A 25,862-nucleotide genomic window follows, 5' to 3' on the forward strand; every position below is an offset into this window, starting at 1 on the left:
TCAGCATTAAAAGACGGTTATCAAAAAAAATATAGAGATTAATAGCAACAGTGTTGTTACAGAGCCTCAGAGGTATATTTCTACAGGTATACAATAATGTATCTGGGAAGAGTCTAACTTTTATATTTTTGTATTAATTCAAAAATGTCAACTTTGTATGATTTGATTTTGAATTTTTGCCATTAATGCTCGTGACAATCTGCAAAAATGGACTACCAGATCTTGAGAAAATTTTCTGTCATGTGATTTTTTTTTGAAGAGATTTCTGAATTCCGAAATAAACGTAATCAAACCTTGAACGATTCTGTCGGAATCAATATGTGGGATCGATTGAGTAATTAATGATATTATGCAGTCACACGTTTGTATCTTATTGTGTTTTATAATTCGGTACTATATATATATATATATCGGACATCCTGTTTTATAATAGTATATTATATCATAATATATTTTAGTATATTTTATTGAACGTCAGTTAATATTAGCAGACTGACAACAGATACGATATTTTTTCATTTTCATTTATATCAATACATTTACTAAAGTTGCTTATCACTATAACGTACCTAATACAGCCATATAGGATTCCCATTCAAATGTACAATATTATAACAACATACAGAATGGTGGACCCATAGAGCTAATAAAAACGTCGTTAATCGGTTATTCGGTTGATCACGACGACTGGTATAATAATAAACGACATAACTACTATGCCACAGCGTACCTAATCGACTGCGTACTTAATACCGTTCATTAACAATGTGTTAATGCGTTAATGTTAGGTATGCAGTACACATGTGCACATTTTAATATAACGTGTACTATGAATTAACGAACCACATTTTCTGTAGGGAGTTTTCGTTGCTTCCGATGTCAGAGTTAAAATTTAACCCAAAGTATCTGGTATATACTCGTTTATAAAGTGGCACCGAACCACAAAAAATTCTGTACCTATGGCGAGTATCATATTTTAATTTTTAATAGTACCTACCCATCTACCAATAATTTGTGTATGCAGGATCATTGCATCTAATCTCATGCACATGAGCTATGTGTTACCTACCCGGGTACCCTGCTGTACCCACTCATTTGTTCAATGAATAAAACCTATTACGGGAACAAAATATAAAATGACTTATTTCATATGATGATATTATTACAATTTAGCAAAGGACTGCAATTATTGACTATCTTCTATCAATACAAAAATTTCAAAAAAGGATATGTATGTTTATTATTTTTATTATTATTATTAATATCCTTTAATTTAGCACGATTCAATGCGATTTTACTTAGTTCCTGCAATTTCATTTTATTAACTTTAAACAAATAATATTATATTGTTCCGAATGGCTGTATCCTCAAATTAAATTTCAAATAATTAAATTTGACTCAAATTCGAATCATAATATTTTCGCTACATTAAGATTTTATGCCGGGTTTACACTAAGCCGACAAAACAAAAAACACAGACAAAACAGTAACTAACTCCAATTTATTCATTTGGTGACAAATAAGAAACAGCGATAAAACAGCAACTTTGTGTTTACACCAAAAAAAGATTTACTACGAAAATTGTTTCTGTTTTATATTGTTAGCTGTACACATTGCAAAGACAAAACAGATACAAAATTCGTGATTTTATTATTTATACATCAGATGTTGCAACACTGGTTTACACCAAATAGACTTATGTTGCAGAAAACAGAAACCCTTTGATGTTTACCGCTTTTGAGCGGACACAAAAATGTCTCTAGAAACACAAACATTGAGTCGCCAGAATCGATTTTGTCGCGGAAATGTTTCCATTTCGTCGCCGATTTGTCGCGAGACAGAAAGTTGCTGTTTTGTCGGCTTGGTGTAAACCCGGCATTATATTTTAAAGTGATTTATTAAATAAATACTAAAATGTATTAATGATATATATACGCATCATAATGCATAACTATTTTATAGATGATTTATCTACTCATTTAATTTAATTTTACTGTATCAAATTTAATTTTTTAATATTTAAAATCCATATGTTCATCTTATTTTATTCAATAAACATAATATCACATCGAGTCTAGGTAAAACTTAGTACACAGGTAGTAGGTACGTATATTAAGATGTACACGGACACACGGTATGTGGTGGTACTTGTTATGAAATTATCAAAATAAATTAATTTATATTTAAGCAAAAATGAAGTTCAATATGATAGTTTTATTGGGTATTTTTATATTAAATGTATTGTATTTGTTAACCTAACCGATTTGTCATAATTTTTATATAATAGTAAAATAATATTTAGCAAAAGCAATGCCTGGCGTGGCAGCTACTATATAAATTATAAATACATTTTATAAACAGTGTGTCATGACATATCATACAGTCCTTATACATATATAGATATCCATATTACATTTCCGTTTTGCTGTCATCTACGAATTAATCGACATAATAATCAGCCTCAAGCCTCAAGGTACGACCCCACTGAACGCGATTTGCGATGCGAGCAATATTATCCAATGATTTTTACAATCTTGGTGGGGCCAGTCTCGCGTTTTTAGTGTTTTGTGGCGAATGGTTTTAATCGTCAATATGACTTCGTTCAATTCAAACCACGTGCGTAAAATACTTTTATCCGAAAGTTCTGCTTCAATAGAAGCAAAAGTTGAAGTGTTTAAAAAACCTTTATGGGTAGGTACACGATATTAAATACAAATAAATACAAATACAACCTGGATTGTACTTACCATCTATAATCATCTCTTTACTTAAATCAGATCAACACCGTTGAATAATAGTGTTACTTCTATGACCAGCGTGGCAAGGGTTCCAAATTGGTTCTTTTAAAAATACTGCTGCAGCTAATTTTTCTGGGTCGACCTGCATGGTGGGCTTTTGAAGAGCGATTAATCGTTTGAAAACAATAGTTATTCTATAATGTAGATGAAACCGTAAAATCGCAAAACGCAAATTACGTAAAAGTGGGCCGTACCTATAGGCAAACATCGCCTAAGCACCTTCAGCCTTTAGGAATTGGCCATTATTTCTGTTTACCTGTATGCAGTATGATAATATTTGTTTTTATTATTATTATTATTATTGATTAATGTTTATTATTACTGTTGCACTGTCTTCAATAGGAACATAACAATTTTATATAATTTCTCGCTGTTCGCAAAATCACCAAATACCATTTGAACGTACGCCGTCTATCGCTAATTAATTTGTGCGGGACTTCAAGATACCTATATCTGTCGCGGGTACTGCAGGGACGAGAAGACATTTCGATTTTAGACGTTCTCTTGTCGTGTCTGTACATGTTACCGCAACTCGCTTCTTATACTCACCGTCCCGGAAATTAATATTGAGCTCAGTAATGTTCATCGTTTTTCGCTGATCTTCGTAGGCTGTTGGTCGTGCGTTACTGTTCCGTCACCTACCGCATACCGGAAATCGACTCGTCTGCCGTTACCTATTTGTACGTGTACGGTGTATTGCGTAGACGTGTAGTACTATTTACATCGTAACGCCGTGTCGTACGTGAATCCGGCGAGTGCAAACGAATTCTATTCTGACCCATTCTGTTCCACCGTAACGCTGTACGTCCGATATGCGGTGGAATACAGTATGTTTTGTTTTTTGCCGCACTCGTCGGATTTGCGTCATTTATAGTCACGATTTCACGTATTCGGATATTCCAGTGCTGTTCTCTATCGTGACGTTATGTCGTTTTAAGTGTTATTTATACTACATTACTACCCAGTCGATTATTAGAAACCAACATTTTAGGCGGAAACTATCGTTTTTTGTGTGTGAATGGTATTTGTTGTACATACTATATTTTTATCAGGTGTAGATCTATTTTCATTATACTCTAAATAAACGAGTCATTTATTTAAATCATATATTTTAACGAATTTATAAGTCGTTAATTATTTTGAAACACATTTAGACACATTATATTTTATATTATATTCTATAATTAGAAAAATAGAAACAATATTATATTGTATACGGTGTTCAGGGCTACACCAACTGTTCAGTATTCCAATGGTCTATTATCACAGTTAAAAGATAACTGATGAAAACTTACTGCGTCTGATATCATTTTTAATTGCCTAAATCTTATGCTTTCTTAGTATAAATATAGAATAAATTGTGTAATATTGATACTGTCAATGATTATTATTTTTGTAAATTATACAATTCTAAGGCCTGAGATTTTAATACTCTAAATATAATATTTTTATGCCCTAAAATCTCTGTATCATTCACTAAAAATGCGCTACATTTTTTTTTTTTATAATTTCGTTATTCGTTCTAATATAAATTTGATGTGCCTAAACAATAATATAAATTACATAGGGCAAACGTACGTCGTTTAAGTAAGCTAATTTCCAACCAATGACTGTGCTGAGATTTTTTTATTGTATTGCTATCACTAACCTGGTGCATACTTATATGTTTAATTATTATTATTATCTACTGAACACTCACTTAGTTTCAAATATAGTATTATTTTATTAATTGTTGTGCAATATTTACACTAAGAAGTGTACAGAAGAAAATTATACACCAAAAAGTTTCCAGTTAAATTATTTGATAATAATTATAATGTCATCGACCATCATTCGTTATCCAGCTGTTAATAATAACTCCAGTACGTCATAAAATAACGAGTCCCGGGATAAAAATCAGCAAATTACATTAGGTATTACTCATATGAAAATAATTTATAAAAATATTTTTTACGTTATTATATAGAGTACCCTTTATATAAAGTACCCCTTTCATAATGTTTTAAAGATAAGGTATAAGAACTTTGATTCAAAAACTTACCGTGATTATTATTATCGCAGTACTATTATACATTATGTCCCATAAGTCCTGTATCATCCTTAATATCTCCATGTAAAATCAATATATTTAAACGTGATTTTTTTTACAGTGCTAAGTAGTATGAAAATTCTAATTGAATGGCAGCATTTTTTTTTTTTTATGCATTTAAGAATTTTAAATTTTTAAGATAGCCATTTTGTTAAACATATTTTTTAAAACAGTTCAAAAAAATATATATATATATATTAAAATTGAATAAAAATTGACCAAGTTAGAGCATGTTATGTTTTTGAATAATTGTAGTAAAAAAAAATCAATTGTTTCACATTTCAATAATAAAATATATATTTCAGCACACGGCAATACTTTTACATTTCTAATTAAAGTTTTGATTTGAATAGAAATAAAAATAGCCGTGTTATATCGTTTGCTGAACAGTGAAACTGGTTACCTATTTTTAAGTATTTTAATTATCATGAAGTGAACCTTAAGTTACGATATTGGTCATAATCTTACAGTTATAATTAATGCGATTTATAATAATAATACCTACGAACGCATATCGCAATTTTGTAAATTATAATTAAAATTATTATCTTGTGTTCGTACTTTATAGCTATTACTGCTATTAGTGTCATACGTACAGTACGTACTGTGTCTTTAACTATAACTTCTTATTTCTTACTTATTTGTTATTTCATTCAATATTTAGAATGACTCATACATTCTCAGTACATGAGTACATCGATATGGTGAAATGTTACTTCCGAAACAACGAAAGCTATAGACAAGCTGCTTATAGTTATGGAATTGAGTATCCTGATCGTAAAAAACTATCGTGCAATGTTATAAACAGATTAATGTCTCGATTTTTGGAAACAGGTAAAATCGCATTGTTCTCAAATTATAATAAAGTCGCAAATTTTGGTATTTGGATACGTCCGGACCATTCCAGACGATTTAGTCTAATAAGCGACTGAATCTTATATCCATAAGTCTTATAAGTGACGTGGTGCCCACTGTACATATTTTCTAAGAAATTAATTTTTTCCTACAATAAGCTAAATATCACATAGATAGGTATTAGATAGCGGGTGTTAAGCTGTGTACAGTGTGTACCTATTATTTAGTTATTTTATTGATTTCATAATTTTTTTAATAACTAAATTTTAACTCTTAGGTAATGTCAATGAACGAAATAGGTCAGGTAGATCTCAAAGTGTTACAAATGTAGATAACAACATCAACATTCTTGGAAGTGTAGTTGCAGCTCCAAAATTATCCGTACGTCATAGATGCGTGGAGGCTGGAGTGAGAAAATCATCCGTTCATAGAATTCTCAAAAAAAAAATAAAATAAAAGCATATAAAACAAAATTTGTTCAACAGTTTCATGCGGGTGATGAAGAATGCGGGCGTTACATAGAATTAGTCAGGACCCACTATTTATAGATAAATTAATTTTTACCGATGAATCTACTTTTATTAGAAATGGACAAACAAGTAGACACTGGACATATCACTGGTCTGACGAAAATCCACATGAATCTATAGATTTTCATGCCCAAAATATTGAAAAATTAAATGTTTGGAGTGGAATTTGGAATAAGCAGATCATTGGACCCTTTTTTATAGAAGGTAATTTAAACGGAGAAAAGTATCGAGATTTACTAGAAGAAAGCGTGTGGCCAATAATTTCTCAATTAATTAGTACAATCAGAATAGAAATAATTTTTATGCAAGACACATCAGCACATAATTCAAATATTGTTAGAGGTTGGTTGGACGAGCACTTCCAGGGAAGATGGATGGGAACAAGGAGTCCAGTGCTTTGGCCACCTAAGTCTCCCGATTTAACACCAATGGATTTTTTTTTATGGGGTTATTTGAAAAATCTTGTCTATCCATCACGTACATTGCCTGATCTCCGTCATAAAATTGAACAAAATATTCAAAATATCTTACCTGAGACATTAGAAAATGTTAAAAACGCTTGGGTCCAAAAACTTTAACTCAGTGTCGCAAATAATGGAGGTCATTTCGAACATTTATAAAAAAAAAAATGTAATTTTTATTCAATTTTAATATTTGTTTTTTTTTTTAACTATTTTAAAAAATATGATCAACAAAATGGCTATCTTAAAAATTTAAAATTCTTAAATGCATAAAAAAAAATTAAATGTATAAAAAATTTGTTTGAAAATTTTTGAATTAAAAAAAAAAAAAATGTATGCCATTCAATCAGAATTTTTATACTTAGTACTGTAAAAAAAACCACGTTTAAATATATCGATTTTACATAGAGATATTAAGGGTTATACGGGACTTTTGGGACATACTGTATATCAAAATATTTTACATACAATTTTTTTAACAGTTAAAAATTAACTGCGAGTATAGATGTATTATTGATTATTATTACCCACCTATATTTTATATCATATTCGAAATATTTATTTAACTATATTATTCTATAATAATTTATAAATAATTTATAATATTATATATACATTTTTTGAATGATTAGTTTTATAATAGCTATTATTATAATTATAAAAAGAATGCGACGTGGCCGACGTGCGTCAACAGCTACACCAAACAGTAATTTTATAAACGCGTGGCTCAAAAAGATTCGATCAAATATTTAAAATGATTAATTTTTAAACGTAGTTCAAAATGGCCTTGTAAGTAATTAATGTTTTTAATGTTTAATGAAATTATAAAATGTAAGTAAAACACGTTAAGAAACAATGAACAAGACAGTACACAATAAACAACTGCGTTTACGGGGTGACATAGTTGGAACAGATATTTTGATATAATCAGTTGTGGGCCACTGGTCATATGTAACCATTGTAAAATATTATCACCGACTGTTCCGGCAGATGGACGTATCAAAAAAGGCGCCATGATGACGCAGCTTCGAGAGAGATGATATCCGCCGACTGGCACGTCCGTGTTTTATGCGACCAGTGACCACAGCAGTGGCGGTGATGATGACAAAAAAAAAAAACAAAATAACAAAACACAGATCATAATATGGTACCGCGAAACTGATACTCATTACTCGTTTACTCGTGCTAGTGATACTCTCTAGATGGTTTTCGCTCTGCATATTGACGGCGGGTAGTGAAGATAGCAAGTAAGTGTCTAACCACCGAACATCGAACAACGTAACCTGTCACGTATTTACGCATCATGACGCCATTTTGTCTGGACGACTTCAGCTAAGGGCGTGAGGCTGTGACCACTATGCCACTATTATTTGCCTCGGAAAAAAAAGTAAGAACCACGCAACTTCTTTTCCGACCACATTGTTGTTTTGCGCAGTTCGAGTTTTGTTTACGGTTCAACTGTTCGATCGAACGCATTGCTCACTTCTACACATCACCCGGTATTGTGTCGTTGACTATACTCGCGCCGTTTAGTGTGTCTATGACAGTTGATTATCGTTTCACAGTAGTTTCACCGTGCACGCCTCACAACTAAGATAATGTTTACACATTTTATATCAGCATAATCTTAACTTTGATTTTTAAAATGAAAAACCTTAAGTATATTTTACAGTTAAAGTGTTGAATTCCATTAATTTATGAAATAACTTGATAGTTCATAAATTACCTACGAATATTAGTTAAAGTATTAAATCATGACTATGATATGCGAAAACCATGATGGACACTAAAATAACGATATTGTACATTATGTTTTGTATACAATTTGACACATCATCGAAGTGATACCAGGGAATGTACTTGATTAAACTAGTTAAAGTATAAATTATATACATTTCCTACCTACATGTTTTAGTTGTTTTATAAATTACCCAGTTATTTCATAAAGTAACTGATTTAACAATTCAACTGTAACATATATATTTAATATATATCAAGGATTTATTTATAAAGTATAGCTGTATTACCAGGTGTCCAGGCGTTTCCTCTGGTTAAAAAAATGTCTGGAGACAGGCAATTCACCAACGGACCTATGCCGAATAACTGTATAGGTATATAATTATAATAGTCAACTCCGAATATATGATTATAATTTATAACCCAATGATCATTATAGGATTGTAATTTCAATGTAGGTACTTTGAAAAGTATTTCATACTTAAGCAATGCTCGTTTTTAACTTAAAATACGACTTTCATGTATTTTTAAATCAGAATAATCGTGTGATTCATCAAACATGCTCAATTTGTAGGAATCTTAATCCCGATCCGTCAAATCTTTTAGCAAAATGTTCTACTGAATAATTTATAGTTAAAAAGGGCATTTTTTATTTGAAAAATAGAAGATTATATCTTTAAAAGACACTCCTCAAGAAGTACAAACATTTTTAAGAATCTGAAAATATGGTCTTAAGTAGGTATATTTAAAAATTTTAAAAAGAAAATGGAGGGTGAACATGATTGATGAATCACCCTGTATAATCGACATGGTGTGATAGATTTTGTTGCCGATAGTTTTTAAGGATTTAATTGTTACCAATGAACGCCAACAATTTCGTGAAAACGAGATGTATTCAGATATAGTATAACAACAACAATAATATATTATATAAAGTGTTGAAACTGCAAATTCGAGTGACTACACACAACAAATTGAACCCAAAATATTGTCCGTTTGTGAAGCGTCACCCACCGAGTCCTCAATAATATTTTCGCGCATATAATATAATATAATAAATGTTCATTCGGTCAGCAATAGCGATCGGGTTCACATCGGTACGTGTTTTACGACGTCCAGCAATAACGAAATGATCGAAACTTGTTCCGAAGCGTGTTTTACGCACAAATTATATATATTATTATTGTTTGCGACGGGATGAAAAACTGTGTGTCGGTATGTACGTGATAGGTAGAGGTATTCAACGAAAATATATACCTACACAGTTTCATTTCCCCTCAGAATTGTTTATACGACATATTTTTATTTTCAAAACAAAATTAATCGCATTCATTATACTATACAGTATACGCACACCGTCTCTCGTGTATTATATTAATATGATTATACGTATAATAGGTACCTATGTAGTGCGTGAATATCCGTTTCAAGTGTATATATAATATATATAGCCATGATTTTCTATTGGTAATTTACCAATAGCAAGCTAACTCATATAATCCATTATTTTTTTTCTCTAATAATGAAATAATTCAAATTTAGATTTTTATAATTTTAAAATATGCGCTTAGATTTATTATGCCATTTAAAAAATGTATTGTGGTAATGCAAACTTTAAAAAAAAAATAGAAACTAACCTTTTTATTGAAAATAGTTTGATAGATGATTTTTCAAAGATTTCGATGTATACAAGTCAATATTCGATCGATTAGTTTCTGATTTATAAACATAACATAAACAGTAATGATTATATTATAGTCCTTTAAAATATTGTTACACAAAAATATTAGACAGATATAATATTGAATCTAGTATTTATTATCTTCAGACGTTTTTATAAATTATAAAATGTTGATGGATTAATATTAATTATTCAAGTTTTCAAATCTTTATACCCCCTATATCATCCAAACGCATTATCGTCGACCTATTATCTTTATAGTAGTCAAGTCTCAAAGTTAAATAACTCAAAAACTACTGATTAGAATTTCATTTAGATTAATCAATATTTCCAAAAGTCATCTGATTAATGATTTATGTGGAAATGGAGTGATTCTATTTGGAGAATAAAAAGTTTGTATCGTCACAGAACACGTCTCGTTAAATGGTATAAAAATCTATAAATAATTGAAAATTAGCTTCTAAAGACGTATACTTTAAAGTTCTGAAAATCTGAAGAATTTGAATAGATTCATTATAAAAGGAAATATTGGGTCGAGCACGCTTGGTGAATCACCCTGTAAAGGCAGTTATATAATAATATTATATTATTATATGTATGTATACTGTATACGTACGCAGTAAAATCATATTCATTAAATTGTCAATTTATTATTATTATCGATCGAATTTTTTTTTCTCACGCACCTTTTTGTTTTTAATACATACCGATCATGAAATTCAAATAATAATTCAATCGAACGTAATTTAAATAAAATGCATGGGCGCGGGAATTCGACAGTCAAACAGTTGAATTTTAACATATTATATACATGTACATCGGATACATTGACACAGTGTGATTTTTATACTAACGCGCGGAATGCGGCGCGACATTCGGATTTACGACGTTTTTTCGCCTCCCAATAAGCCTGCAATTGTGATAGTCGTCCGGTAATTAATTTCCTTTAAACGTCTAGAAGAGAACATTTTAGCGGATTTAGGATTTGCTTTGTATCAATATACACGGCAAATATTGTAATCTGACCGATTTGTCAACCGTCATTGCGCTCTACGGCCACAATTTCTACAGATTAACTCAATATAATAACTAATATAGATTCGGTCGAAATACAACTATTACTTGACGCATTATAACACAGTGAGTTTTTATTTAACAAATAATATTTGAATATTACAAAAATAATAAAAGTGATCTAATTACAAAAATAATCAGAATATTTTGACTGAAAAAAAATTATATATTTCTTTTTCCTTTTTTTTGCGTGACAACGAATACTATAAAATTTGTTTATGGAAAACTATAATTTATGAAATTATACAATGCTATAACCTATAACACCTCGGAAACAAAGTATGCATTAGAAACTTGAAAATTATTATATTATTTAATAATCATATCATAGAAACAGAATATAAATAAATATGATACGTTTTTTATTTAACTGTATTTTAGTAAACAATCCATTTTCAGAAATAAAAAGCAATTGTATTTAGATTTATATTATGCAATACGTTAAATATTGTGAACCCAATGCTTGAATTGTAGGGGTATTATATGGATATGGTAGTTATTTCAAAATAATACAATAATTATTAATCATCCCTCTCAAGACAAGGCCATGAATGACAAACCACTGCTACAACCGCCTCACTAGAGTTCGATCCTAAAATCTGTTTGTAGCCTTCCATTTGAAATTGTACCAATACCAAAAAGTATATCAACACAACGCCAGCAGTCTGAAAAAACAATAAACAATGGCTTATGATTATTGTAATTGACAGTCGATAAAAAATAAAAATAAGTGTTTTATTTCATTTCCCAATACATTATTCCGTATGACCGTGTTATAAAATATATAAACGACGTAATTTAAAATAATATACAAATATGTATCGGTCACTGTAGCATTATACTTCTTAAGGTGGCATCACGGATTTAATAAAATCGCATTGGCCGTCAAAAACAATTCCAAGAGAATTCAATAGCAATAATAATTGTCAACTAATTAGAATTTATTTAAAATCCAAACGTCTTACCGCAAACAAAAGTGATAGATTTATGTCGAAAAATCCGGAAGCCGTGACTTGTACTGCACGACTGTTAACGCGAAGCGTAAATAACCTTAACTGTAATAAACAAACAATAACGGTTCAAATATCAACGCCATATATTATGTTGTTTGAAGATAGCATTGACTGAATCAGTGACCTTCGGATGAATTTTATTACGATATACTTTTAATACTCGTAATTTATAAAAATAAACACTTCAATAATAATAATAATAATAATAGAATGTATACAATAATGAATTTTTATAATTTGTATGAAGCATAATATTATGAAATTAACATAATTATAATAATAGTAAATCAACTGATAAAAACTAACTACTAATGGTTTATTGATTTATTAATATGCTTTTTAGTTTTAACAGTCAATAATAATAATAATAATAATTAATGAGTCACAAGCACAGTTTAAGATAGAATGGTTGATGGTTGAGCGACGATTCATACAATCCCACGGTACATTACGGCGGAAAAGTTTCTTATCAAATAAATGTTTTTACTCACTGGATACTAGCGCTCCCAGTGCCAACATGGGCTATCACTAAATGTTAGCACCAAAAACAATAATCCCAGACGGCATTTTACTATTTACTATTTAACCATACCACAAAATAGAAAATAATAAATAGAATTTTATTCTGTATGACTGTTAATATACTACAGTATATAGCAATAGTCATACACTCATACACATAAACAGCGATAAAGGATGCAACTGCTGGTATTAGATTGGAAAGCTATTAAATTTAAATGCCAATATAAAATTGACATTTGTTAAAAAAAAATACATTGTAAAGTTCTTCTACGTTTTCAATCATAAAGTATTATGAAGTAGGTACTATATAATAATAATTAATTATTATTATTTAATACATTTAAAGAATATTAATAGTATCGTGGTAATTTAGTAGATCCGAGATCGCGCCACGGGGCAGTGAGTTTTTCATATTTTTGATAAGATAAGAAACTCTACCGCCGAAATATCAGACCTCGTCGCTTAACCGTTCTATCTAAAACCGTGGTCACAACTCACAAGTCTAATTAATTCAAGAACTTCTAATAAAATACTATATCAGACAATTATACAACATAGCAGGATTGACTGGTCGACCTTTAGAGGAATATAGTCTGATCGTATTATAGATTAATCACTGCAATATAAGTTAATCATGTACGTAATCTTTTAAAATTTTTAAGTATTATATACAAACTGAGTATTTATTTTCGATAAAAAACATAAAATTTTCTGATAATGAAATAATAAGAGGAGAAAATTATTAGATACATAATTTGTTATTATGATGCATATGTAATAATATAAATAATAAAGCTACCTAAATAAATCGATCACTGCGGGTACGTACAATTTTTAATGTAGTTCATCACTTGTTGTAAAAGGTTGATGACCCCTGCTATATAGTGCAATAATCTTATTATGAACTTTGAACAATTAATGCAGTTATCTATACGCATTATTATAATTGTTATAACCGTTTATCATGTGTGTAGAAAATGTCATCAAAAACCTACTAAGCTACCCAAAAAGTAGTGGAATATTTTGTGAAACCCTGCAGGCCAACATAATTTCTTTTTACTGTCAATACTATAATATTAACTGAAGTTAAAAAAAATCTCAAAACAGAAAATATTTATTTGATATCGACAGAGCCTTTTGTTTGTTATCATAAAGTACCTAACTGTACATGACACGTTTTGTTAATATTTTATTTTCTATTGAAGGTAATGTCTTTGAAATGAAAAATAATCGTTTGAAAGTTCCGGTAGTATTATAACTAACTTGATGTAATATTAAATTGTTTTAACTCCATACATTTTCTATGTTACATCCAAGATAAACAAATTAAAATAGTACATACGACAATTTTTAATAATTATTGTTGAATATTACCATTATTATTCAAACAACGCAAAAAACTCACAATTATGAAACACCAAGATCGTAATCATCATTGATGGTTAGTCAAAGACAACCTAACTGATCATAATGCTATCAGACATATATGTGGTAAATTAAGGCATAATGAAGGCAATTAATTATAATACCAATTTCAAGGCAAACAATAAATATCAACAAAAGAAAAATGTGTCAAATAAAACAATATGTCCTAATTAACATACAATTTTAAGATTAAAATTCAAATGTAGTTAATAACGACGAAGGGCGTTAATAAGTTGTATAATATGCGTAATATACAAGCAAGCAGCAACAACTGTTGCCCTGTTTTATGAATGTTAATTTTATAAACTTTGCCACCAATCACATCGTAAAAGCTGCTAGGATGATTCTGCAGTACTCTATAAAATGACTATGTATACGTCCAAAAAAAATTTGCTTATTTAAGTTTTAAATAGTTTCTTTAAAGAACTTTCAATACCTATATATTATTTCTATTATGGACTATGGTACACGAGTAAAATACGTATAATCGATATTTATATCGTTTAATATCAGTTAAGCTTATTTAAATCACGTCCCACTATTTACTAATACCGTAATCCGAATCTTGCATTCTACATAAAATTAAAATAAAAATGTATATATTTAAAAAAAGACCACCATTAATAACTTCGATAAATTAAGGAAGTGTTAGAAACTTTTTCCAAATCCTTTGTATTCCTTTAATCAATTCCAAAGATGCAATTCGTTCTAACCACCGTTTCATCCAAGCCGACAACTATTGGTATTAAAAAACCTAAGCTTAGTAGACTACACATAACTACCAATCAGTCTACTTACCAAATTCTATTAAATGTAATAAAATAAAACAGTAGAATATGGTGACATTGTTCCAGGGATTACATTTTAAGCGGAGCCTAGAGTATATTGGTTTTACAATGAGATAGACAGAAAAATTATCCCATCATCGAGAAAAATTTCTGGTAGAAAATTGTTTTAGAATTTCACATAGAGATATCAAAAAATAGAAAAAAAATCAATTTTTTTTATTGTTCTAGTTCAAAAACTAATATCCACAGACTAGAAAGGTTCGTGGGTGTAAAATCAGTGAGTTAATGAATATTTTGAGAATATTAAATAAAACAAAATTAGTTAATATATTAGAATATGAAAATAAAGGTGATTCAATCATGAATGAAAGGAAAAGTTTTTTAAGGATAACATTTTAATTGGTTATAAATATAGAGGTATAATTATGAAACTAAAAACGACTGGTTTAAATTATAAATAAATTTAAAGTTGGAAATAAAGATTTATAATGAAGGGTTCCATAACTTATAAAGATAAAGTCAAATTTACTTAGGATGATGAATTTACTTTTGAATGAAAAATAAATAAAAGTAATAAAGCAAGGGGGGAAATGCCTAAAGAAAATATTATTGGTAGTATTTAATAGACAAAAATAATTACATCTAGTGATCTAAAGATGAATTAATATATATTTCTATAAAATACGTGCAATGAGAAAAAATTAAATTAGGTATTCGATATTTTTTCTCTACAATGAAAATCTAAGAATCATAAATAGTATTTATTTTGTAAATGAGTAATCATGACAACGAAAACCTTACGAAAAATCGGTCAAAAAAACAATAGACGTAAATATGTTCCAAAAATGTGTTAATATTTAAAAAAAAAAACTGAAGAATATAATTTAAGAATTAATTTTTGTAAATAATATATGAACATTACGTTTTTATTTTTATATGAAGCCATTGTCTAATTGTAAATCTCAAGGGAATATAATTTGTAAACGCACAGAGATTGTGTGACAAGTATACGATCGAATAAAAGGAATATTCTATTCCACTATACTTCAATCAACTATTAATAATATACTAGCTCTATAACCCTATTTAGCCGAGAAAATAATTTTCAAATAAATAAAATGCTGTGCTAAATTGGTGTATTTTAGTCTCAGTGTACCTCAGTTCACAGGAACATTGAGGTTAGTGCACCTCACTTTGTTGACTAATTAGATTAGGCTTAGATTCTGAAGTAGAGTGGTACAGGGGTTTCCGAACAATGCTGGTCCATTACTACTCTGCCAATCTAAACTTTAAATACTTATAACATTACTAATAAACTACTTGTCTGAAAATCAATTTATATAGGTATATAGATAAATAATACTCCTCTTTGGACTATGAAATTTAAAACATATTTTGTCATTCGAAAAAGTAAAAAAAAAAATGAAATAATAAATGTTTTACATAAACTAGATCATAATATCATATCGTACATAGCTGATATTATAGATATTATATTTTATTCAAACAATAAAATACTTTTTCCCAATCAATCATAATATAACTGTAAGCACGTCTAAATACTGTTTCGGAACAAAAAATAAATAAAATAAACAAAAATATCTATTGTAGGTAGTTGTAATTATATTATTATTTTAAACTCTGTAGTGCTGTCACAATTAACTTAACCGAGAACGGTATGAAAGGGATTCGCCGATTATTATTCGCGAGTCGTTACATTGTTAAAATGATAACCCGGCGTGATTCAGACTCAATAATCTACATTATTGTATGATAAAAACATCCACGTATTTAAAAGGATTAACGGCGTCATTAAAATCGACAATAAACTGCAGTAAAAAAACAACTACCGCTACTACTTCAGAACGAGTGAAAACGCGTGAAACAAACGTATTGAACGAAATCTATTCCTTTTCAAACAAGAGAGAGTGCACAAATATAAAAATAATATATTATATTATTACATTCATTGTTTCCGCTAGTATTAATTTTAATCACCTACGTATGTTACATTATGACAGTGAGAAATGTACAGTAATAGTCTCGCGGTTATTATTGATTAAATTTATTTTATATTAAATCACATAAAATAGCCGCATTGGTTTTGATTGATATAAAAAGAATTGGTTACATTATAACTATTTATAAGTATGCGTATAACAATATAGTATTTTTATTTTTACTTTCGAATTGTCAATGAAAACCGTTTCTGTCAGAGTGTCGTCGCTCATCATTGTTGAAATAATTTATTATGATACAATTTTATAGATCAATCCGCATAACTTTGTGCAAAGACTGCAAACCCGGTGACCATTGTAAGTTTTCGCGACTGCATTATTATTGTAACTTATTGGGCATTACTATTGAATTATAATAATATTACCTATATACGTATTTTAACATGTTATACAAAATAACAACCACACGTTATGTATGAATTCATAAAATATTTACACAATAATAATAATAATAATAATAGTAATAATATGACTGTATACTAACAATGGTTTGAGAATTCAAATCATTTGACACCTTCGAGGACAAGTGTTGTAGGTGAAAAATTATCTTTTTGCTCTGAAAATCAATTTCAATAGTACACGCATAATGTATTATTATTTATTATTTACTATTTATTATATATTACTGTTTATGTCGTATTCAAAAATACATATACATAAATAACATATAATACAGTGAAACGTTATCTAAACACCGGACTCAATCAGTCGTGAAAATTTTGTCCGTTATTCGGAGGCATTTGAATTATTCAAGGAGTTTAGATTGTAGTTTTTTCTAAAAAAAAATTAAAATTCAGCTATTTGTAAATGTTTGAAATTTAAAGTCAGGGTCTATTTTGGGATGTTTCACTGTATTATGCATTCACAACTCGTGTAACAATTCATATAGGTAGTATACAGGATTTTCGTGTCCGATGTCCTATAAGTTCTGAAACTTGATTTTGGTATTCATTAATTCATTTTTTTTTTCTAAGCCCTAATTGAATCGTAAAATATATATTGCAATATATTTACATGTTTACATGACTAAGATATTATTTAAAACCGTAAACAAATTCCTATAATCTATACGAGCAAAGGTTTCTTTTTTCAACATATCGTTACGTTGCCGTATTCTTTCGAATGGGATAGGTACTTTGAAATAACAAACCATCGAGCTGTATAGTATCTTGTTTTATGCAGAATTAAATATTAAGCAGGATCACAAAACAACTTTCGGTAATCCTGTATAGAATTATATCCAACTCGAGTAAAAAGGGCAAAACAATTCACAAATCCATCTAGTTGACCCCGGGGAAAGCGTATTCGAAGTTCTGCAGCTATTGAAACCCGCACGATTCTTTTTTCTTTATAATGTATATTATTATAATAGCCAGTGCCTTATAAATTATTTTATTTAAATAGAAAATCAGATGAGTTTCACCATATTATAATTTTTAATTTTGTGATTTACCTACTACAGCATTCTACAACAATATAGCATCATAAATTCATAACACAACACATAAATGTATTATTAAATATTTATTATTATTATAATATTGTACTCGTAGACTAAGCGTTATGAATTATAGGTGTTATTTAACCATGGATTTTGTATCCATAGTTCGGTCTTAAAACTGATCTACGTATTTAAAACAAATCGAGTTATTACAATAACATTTTTAAAAATAATTGGATCTATGAAAAATAAATTTATATTATCCAGAATCTCCTTCATAAAAATATTCAGTACCCAATAGTTATCAATTGAGAGACAATGTTCTGGATATTTTATTTACTTGAAGTCGATTAAGATATGGTCACATTAATCGTCAATATTTAATGAATTCAATAGTAATCTGCAGAATTCCCTCATACTTTCCTAGAACTATTAATCTATTAATATCGTTATTATCCGCTATAGCAAGAATTATGGTACAGTATCTTTTTTTTCATGTATTTTATTCTTAGCTAATAAAACATCCACATCAATGTACTTTTTTAATTCTAACCATGAACATTTTATGTATAATGTTATGCTGATGTTAAAAAATAAAAACATACAAAATTTATTTATTTTAGATTCTGAGCGGAACGAGGAATGTATTGGTAATATTACAATGATGTTAATTTCTTTTTATTTCTCTTTTTTATGCTGTAAACACTTATTCTCGCTAAACTTGATCAAAATTATCAAGTGTAGCATCTTTTCTGAAAGGTAATGTTCTTGAGCTGGTACTTTAGTGAGGTAATTTTTCGATTTTCGAAACGGTACCTACTCGAAATAAAATAAGCGGTTAAAGGAGAAAAAACGTACAATTCCACGATTTTATAAATTAAGTAATTACAGACGACGTTTTTTACCAGAAACTGTGATTCAAATGAAAAATGACAACAGATATTTTTTGTTGTATTTTGGATTTTGTTTCTTATGGTTTAAAATTTGGAAAATTTTATACATTTTTGAGCTTTTTTTTTTATGTGTGTCTGTCGTCACGTTTTGGGGTAGTAAAAGTGTTTCAATTTTTGACTTCAGTACCTCGTTAGATCAAAAAGTAAATCTAGTTTGTACTTTAGGGGGTCAAAAGTAAAGAACTCCTAATAATTTTCTTAATGATTGGGATAACAAACTAAAAATTAAGGAAAGAACGGGAATTTTACCGCATAATCAATTTTTGGCAAAATCAATTTTAATTTTTGATGTAACTTTAAAACAAATGACCATAAAACATAGATACATGCAATTCACACCGAATGTTTATAAAAGTATATTCTATCCACCATGAAATTTTTCAATTCAAAACATTTCGATTTAAGTTGTACTATTTATATAGGTATATGCAATTTTCGATCATTATTAGTTTTTTTTTAAATGAATATCAATAAAAAATTATTTGTTTGGTGGAAATGCTTGAAAATTTAATAAAAGGCTTTTAACATATTTTTGCAATAGCAGTTGAAAAATAAAATACACTGTCACAATTTTTTTTTTATAAGCATACACAGTTTGAATTTTTGCAAAATACGTAAAAATTACGGGAATGTTCAAATTATCTTAGATAGAAATTCATAACAATTTTTTTTTTTTTAAATCTAAGGTTTGAAAATTTAATTCAAGATTCCTTATAACTTTGTCTACCCTTATCGAAAAAAAAATGCCCACCGGATAGTCAAATATTTTAATAAGTGCTAATAATAAGTAATACCTAATAATCTATAATAATATATTCTAGACAGATAAACCGTCTCCGCTCGGAATCGTTTTTCGTATACATTATACAATGATATAATATCATTGGATTCAAACTTAATTCCATCCATTACAATAACCCACTTGTAACTTACTGTACAGCAGAGCGATATCCACTTCCCCGCTTTTTTATATGTTTAAGTTTTTTAAGTTGTTTAAGTCTTTAATTTAAGTATTTGTGATATCATATATATATATAATATATGTGTGTATGTGTGTGTGTGTGTGTGTGTGTGTGTATAATATATTTTATAAACGAGGCTAATGCAATTGATCTGGAAATAACATAACTGTGGTTCCCGCCTCTGCAGCAGAGATATTAAAGAATGGATAAGCCATGGCTATATCAATAAAATAGAGGGAAGTGTGCTGGAATATGGAAGAGAGAAAGGCTGATTTTTATCATTGCCTCTCATTCTGGCAGAGGTCTTATCATCAATTATATACAATAATTATATAATTATACATTTGTAAAAGACATCTACATATATTTTCATGTTCGTTCTCGTATGATAAGTATAAATGGGCTATCCATTCTTTAATATCTATGCTCTGCAACAACTATGATACCACAGAAAAGAAACATAATACAATTATTATAAGCACATGGTTTCTACACCCGTCACATTAAACAATATGATCATACTCGTTTAAAAATGTCTCCAAAATTACCTCTTTGACGGAAGCGTCGCACCTATAGCATAGGTAAGCAAATTTCCCTATAATAATGCTCGATTCGATTATGCCACTAATATATGGATATGCGTTGTCCTTGAACACGCGACGGACAACCGTATCCCATATCATTACGTACATGAACAGCAACAGCTGCACGTAAATGTCCATTATTGTGAATATCAATTCAGGTCCAAAGGTGTCCGACATGGTCTCCATGTAGTCCTCCACAAACCAGTGGTCGTTCATTAGCACGTTTAATCGCACCGCTCGTTCGGTTTTTGAACTTACATCGCATAGCTCTTCTAACTCTCTAAAAATTTAAAATATAAATGCTGTGATGAAAACACATAAAATAGCTGATAGTTAACAATAACTATGAGTATGGTATTTAAAATATGCCAGATAATATTGATTTAAAATCGGGTTTACTTCGTTTGATTTTTTTGTTCTTTAGCGTCATTTAAAATCGATATTTTTAAAAGAAAAAAATTATATTAATATATTATTATATATTCAACGAACTATTTTACATGCTAAAATGTTTTTCTTCAACGCATGTGGGTATACCTATTTTACCTATATACGTCACACCGTGTAAACAATGCCAAGTACGTTTTATACTGATCGTTGACTTAATCAAAATCTACGTTTATCGTTCTTCGAGACAAATTATTCGTATCACTCACATATATAAAATAAAAATTTCACCTTCGAATTTTATCTGTTACGTGAAACGAATAACGTACCTGGAATGTTTAACACCCAAAAATAATAAGCTTATATTGAAATCTGGTCCACAATAATTTTAAAGTACGCCATATGTTCTTTCGATATTACGGGTCACTAACTATAATTATTATTAGGCGTATATCAGTGATGTCGACAACGGGTCAAGAGTAAATTCTTCAAATTTTTTGGTGCAATAATAATAATTGGTTTACCGTACTACACATATCACTTTTCTATTTGATTATTATACTATCGCCCACGTTTTTCATTTATAACTCACGCGTGACTAAATCTAACTTAAAATGAACAACATCGTCCGTAAACGTGAGTTTAATTATTTTATATTATTTTAAGTCGACAACAGTTGCACGAATCCATTCATCGAATAAAACTAAGCTCAAGAATAAAGTATATGGTTGGCTGGCTTAGCTAGGTATCATCCAACGACAAATTAACTTCATAGTACAGCCTAAATATAGACCGTCCCTAATCACCGTAGTAATAATTTTATACCTGGGCATTAACGAGTTAAGTTGATTTTTATTTTTATTGTTAACTTGACACACTAATTTGTAGCCTTTTTTATTTATATTTAATTTATATTCTCCAGCGTTTTCCGCTAGAAATGAATGTAATAAATTATATTTCTGTTTTTAATTTTTCCGATTAGGTTAAATTTAAATTTTCATATATTATGGTTTTGCGTTTATATTAATACCTACAATAACAAATTTGATTTTAAATAGCATATTATTTCGTACATCCATAAACCATATTATAGTATATCATCAGATATTAAGACAAAATATTACTCTGGTCTAGACAAACAATTTTAAGGAACTCTTAGCTCTCGAATAATTTATCTTAATTTTAAAAACAGACCAAAATTACTTATATTTTTACAGTAATATTAAATGCATCAAATTGTGTGATTGGTGAATCGGCTCAAATATATTTATAAATATTTTACTTTAAAATCGTTATGTAAATCGTAATCATACGTTATATTATATATATTACTTAAAATATTTATGACAATGAAAATCAACAGAGGAAACTTAAATTACTTTTGTAAATGTCAAAACTAACATAAGAAATTGAAAAACCCTTAAGCCTTAAAGTTAAATAGATATTTAATTGCATTATTTTCAACAGTTCTTGTTACGTTGTATCGATTCTTTACCGTCTCATGTCAGTGTACGATCGAGTTATCAATTAAATACCGCTTAAAAGGTTTACCGTAATACCGAATTATCGTGGAACCATTCAATACGGAAATAATACCGTACACTATATGAGAATTATAGTCGTTCTAACACCGATGTCCGATTTTTATATAGGATAGGATATTAAAACAACGGCCCAAACCAAGAAGTGCTAACGCACAGTTCAAAATCTGATCTGACCTGTTGATGTCCTCGTAAGACTGTTGGGCGACCACGCACAGGATACTGACCAGGTTTATGAACACAATGGGCACCATGTAAGCGGTAAAGTACGGGTAATAGAGGTCGGGGTACTGTAGTGGTATGCTCATGACGGTGGTCACCAGCTTGAAGACGATGACAGCAAAAAATAAGATGACCACGTACGTGTTAGATGACAGCCGTCGACGTGGGTACCTGGAGCAAAGCAGTAGCCGGGTGGTCATGTTCAAAACGTCGACGGACCGGGGCAACCGAACCAGCACCAGGGACACTACGATCGGGCTGATGACCGTGTGCGACAGCAACATGCCAAACACGCTGCAGTAGTTGTCGCTGGAACAGTTGATCGACTTCCGCTGCATGAGCGTGTGGCCCAGATAGAAACACATCCGGACAAACGCCCACGTCTGTAGTGCCAGTTGGGCGGCCCACAGTGCCAAGCCGCTGTTGCTCACGTGAAAACATCCGTCGCGGACTGCGAAAATATATTATTATTTTTATTATTATTATTACAAGTGCATCGTGTAACGCTACTAAAATTGCAAAAAAGAGCAGTCACGACGTATTCGGAATTATAAGAAATGCCTAATTCTAATAGTTCAGTCTCTTGACTAGGTAGACACTATACTAATATTGTATTATATTATTATTGTAAGCACATATGAGAATGAACAGTAGATACTAACTGGGTGTTTTATTTACCTGAACCATTGTTAACGACAGTAACACCAAACAAGACAACAGTTTTGACTTTTGAATACAAAAAAAATATTATTACCTATAGTATTAAATTACAGTGTAAACTATTTCACTATGACACTAATCACTTTAGAAATCACAAATCACTGACAAAAAACGCGGTATGAAATAAAATGAATTAATGACTTCATCAAACATCAGAAATGCACGACTAGTGTTTAGAGTTGTCGGTCGGTCGGACTCTCCTTCACATCTCCGACTTGATAATAAATAATAATAACATGCTTATACGCACAGCAAGTCAGCAACGCAGGGAAAACCAACCTTTTTTATTTATAATCTAGGGCTGACAATATTTTTGGTATACCGTAAATACTGGTATTTCGATAAACCGGTCTTTTGAAATTAATATCCTAAACAATATACCGTAAAAACCGTGTAGTTGTGCTGGTAATGTCATTACTGATCATCGATCCTGATTATCTCCAGAATATGCTGAAGAGTTAATTTTCTATCTATGAATGCCAAGTATATTTTTTAATGGCATATAGTGCACCTACCCAAATTACTGTTTTTACGTTTTTTAATTACTATTTTTTCGCAAGACGCGACAAAACTTTATGATTGTAATAAATATACATATGAATATTTCTTAAAGTTATCTTACTAACATGATTTACAGTGAACTTTTTATACACCTACACTGTAAACAGAACATATTTTTTTTATGTTCTGTACTTTAGTATTTTTTGAAGTATGAAATAATTATTAGACATTAGTACAAGTTCTAGTGCTTGCTGTTTTCTAGTATCAATGGTAATAATGTAGGTTATATAGTATATAATAAACTATAAAGTAGGTATATACTGTGAAACAATATTAAAGTAAAAAATGTATTATTTCGGTATACTGTTGTAGTACTGTACCATATCGGTATTTCGGTATACCGAAACGTTTCGTTGTTTCACTTTTTCGATATACCGTTTCAAACCGGTATTGAAATCAACACCGTAATACCGAAAATTATTTTCAATACCGTCAGCTCTATTATAATATATAGTGTTTATATTTAGTTTTCTGTGAACGACAAGTCTGACGATTTACAACAGCCAAATATAATTATATAGTATGATAAAATTAAAAGTTACAGTGATTAAATTCACATTCATAGTGTTAGAGTGATGTTGTATCTTTTTCCAACTATAATTTCACATCGGTTTATTAGGGTACCATACTACCATGCCGAACACGATAGAAACTTGTCTATTCATATTGCGATGTAACCACAATCTCACTTATTGACAGTCGCGGTAGTCCAAAATAATAATAATAAAAGTTTATATTATTATGTAATACATACAAATTACATGATTTTTAGTTAGGATGACAAAACGAATCGAGATTCGTATATTAATAACTGCCAAAGTTCTACAATACCAATCGGGTGGGTGACTTGGATAATAAAGCATAAACGTAATGCTCTATTATCCGTTCAAATCGTTAAATTGTTTAGAAATATTAAATTCATAAGAACACCATCGTTGTCGTGATACGATAATTCGGTAGTTTTTTATTAACTTACCGTTCTCGTGTTTCCTCCCTATGAAGTGTATCGTGTTTATGTACGGAGTTTTTCCACAGTTGGTGTAATTGAGCGGTAAAATTCCGAACAATTTACACGCGTAGTAAACGGGCGCTATCGTGGCCAGTGGACTCCATTTGAACAACCGCAAGTTCATTGTTCGTGGAGTGGCAGACGCATATAGGTAGGTATCGCATCAATAGTGCGACTGTGTCAATTTTTATGATACTTCTGAGCGATCGAAATATATGATAATATAAACAAGAAATCAAAATCAAAAAGAACTCGAATATAACCATATGCGAATAATACAATGTGGTATATAATATTAAAATCATAATATTTTTGGGTTTTCTTTCACAAAAAATACGCTGCATTAAAATTACTTAAGTATTTTTGTTATTACACACATGTCCACGTCCATCCGAAAACATCATTATAATAGCTGATTATATTATATATATTGTATTGTATTGTATACCGTTGTCATTATTTTCCGACATCGCTATCAGTTGCTATACATA

At 29.7% G+C, this 25,862-nt stretch overlaps 1 protein-coding gene across 5 annotated transcripts; it reads right to left on the reverse strand.

The window, feature by feature from the left end:
* Positions 1 to 11,410: 11,410 nt before the first annotated feature.
* On the reverse strand, positions 11,411 to 25,533 carry LOC107165684 (uncharacterized). Of its 5 annotated transcripts, none has more exons than XM_089220116.1 (6): positions 25,339 to 25,533; positions 23,037 to 23,532; positions 20,896 to 21,211; positions 17,476 to 17,547; positions 12,191 to 12,280; positions 11,411 to 11,890 (listed from the first exon to the last, which is right to left on the reverse strand). In XM_089220116.1, exons 1-6 carry the CDS (start codon positions 25,493 to 25,495, stop codon positions 11,747 to 11,749), a joined length of 1,275 nt encoding a protein of 424 aa, XP_089076242.1. In that variant the 5' UTR covers positions 25,496 to 25,533; the 3' UTR covers positions 11,411 to 11,746. The 5 variants fall into 5 exon arrangements, with proteins under 5 accessions (XP_089076242.1, XP_015369521.2, XP_089076243.1 ...); XM_015514035.2 differs by lacking the exon at positions 25,339 to 25,533 and adding an exon at positions 23,760 to 23,995; XM_089220117.1 differs by lacking the exon at positions 25,339 to 25,533 and adding an exon at positions 23,744 to 23,995.
* Between the last annotated feature and the right edge of the window lie 329 nt (positions 25,534 to 25,862).

Source organism: Diuraphis noxia, unplaced genomic scaffold (assembly GCF_037042655.1).
Source record: "Diuraphis noxia isolate RWA-SAM2 unplaced genomic scaffold, SU_Dnox_SAM2 contig0002, whole genome shotgun sequence".
NCBI lineage: Eukaryota > Metazoa > Arthropoda > Insecta > Hemiptera > Aphididae > Diuraphis > Diuraphis noxia.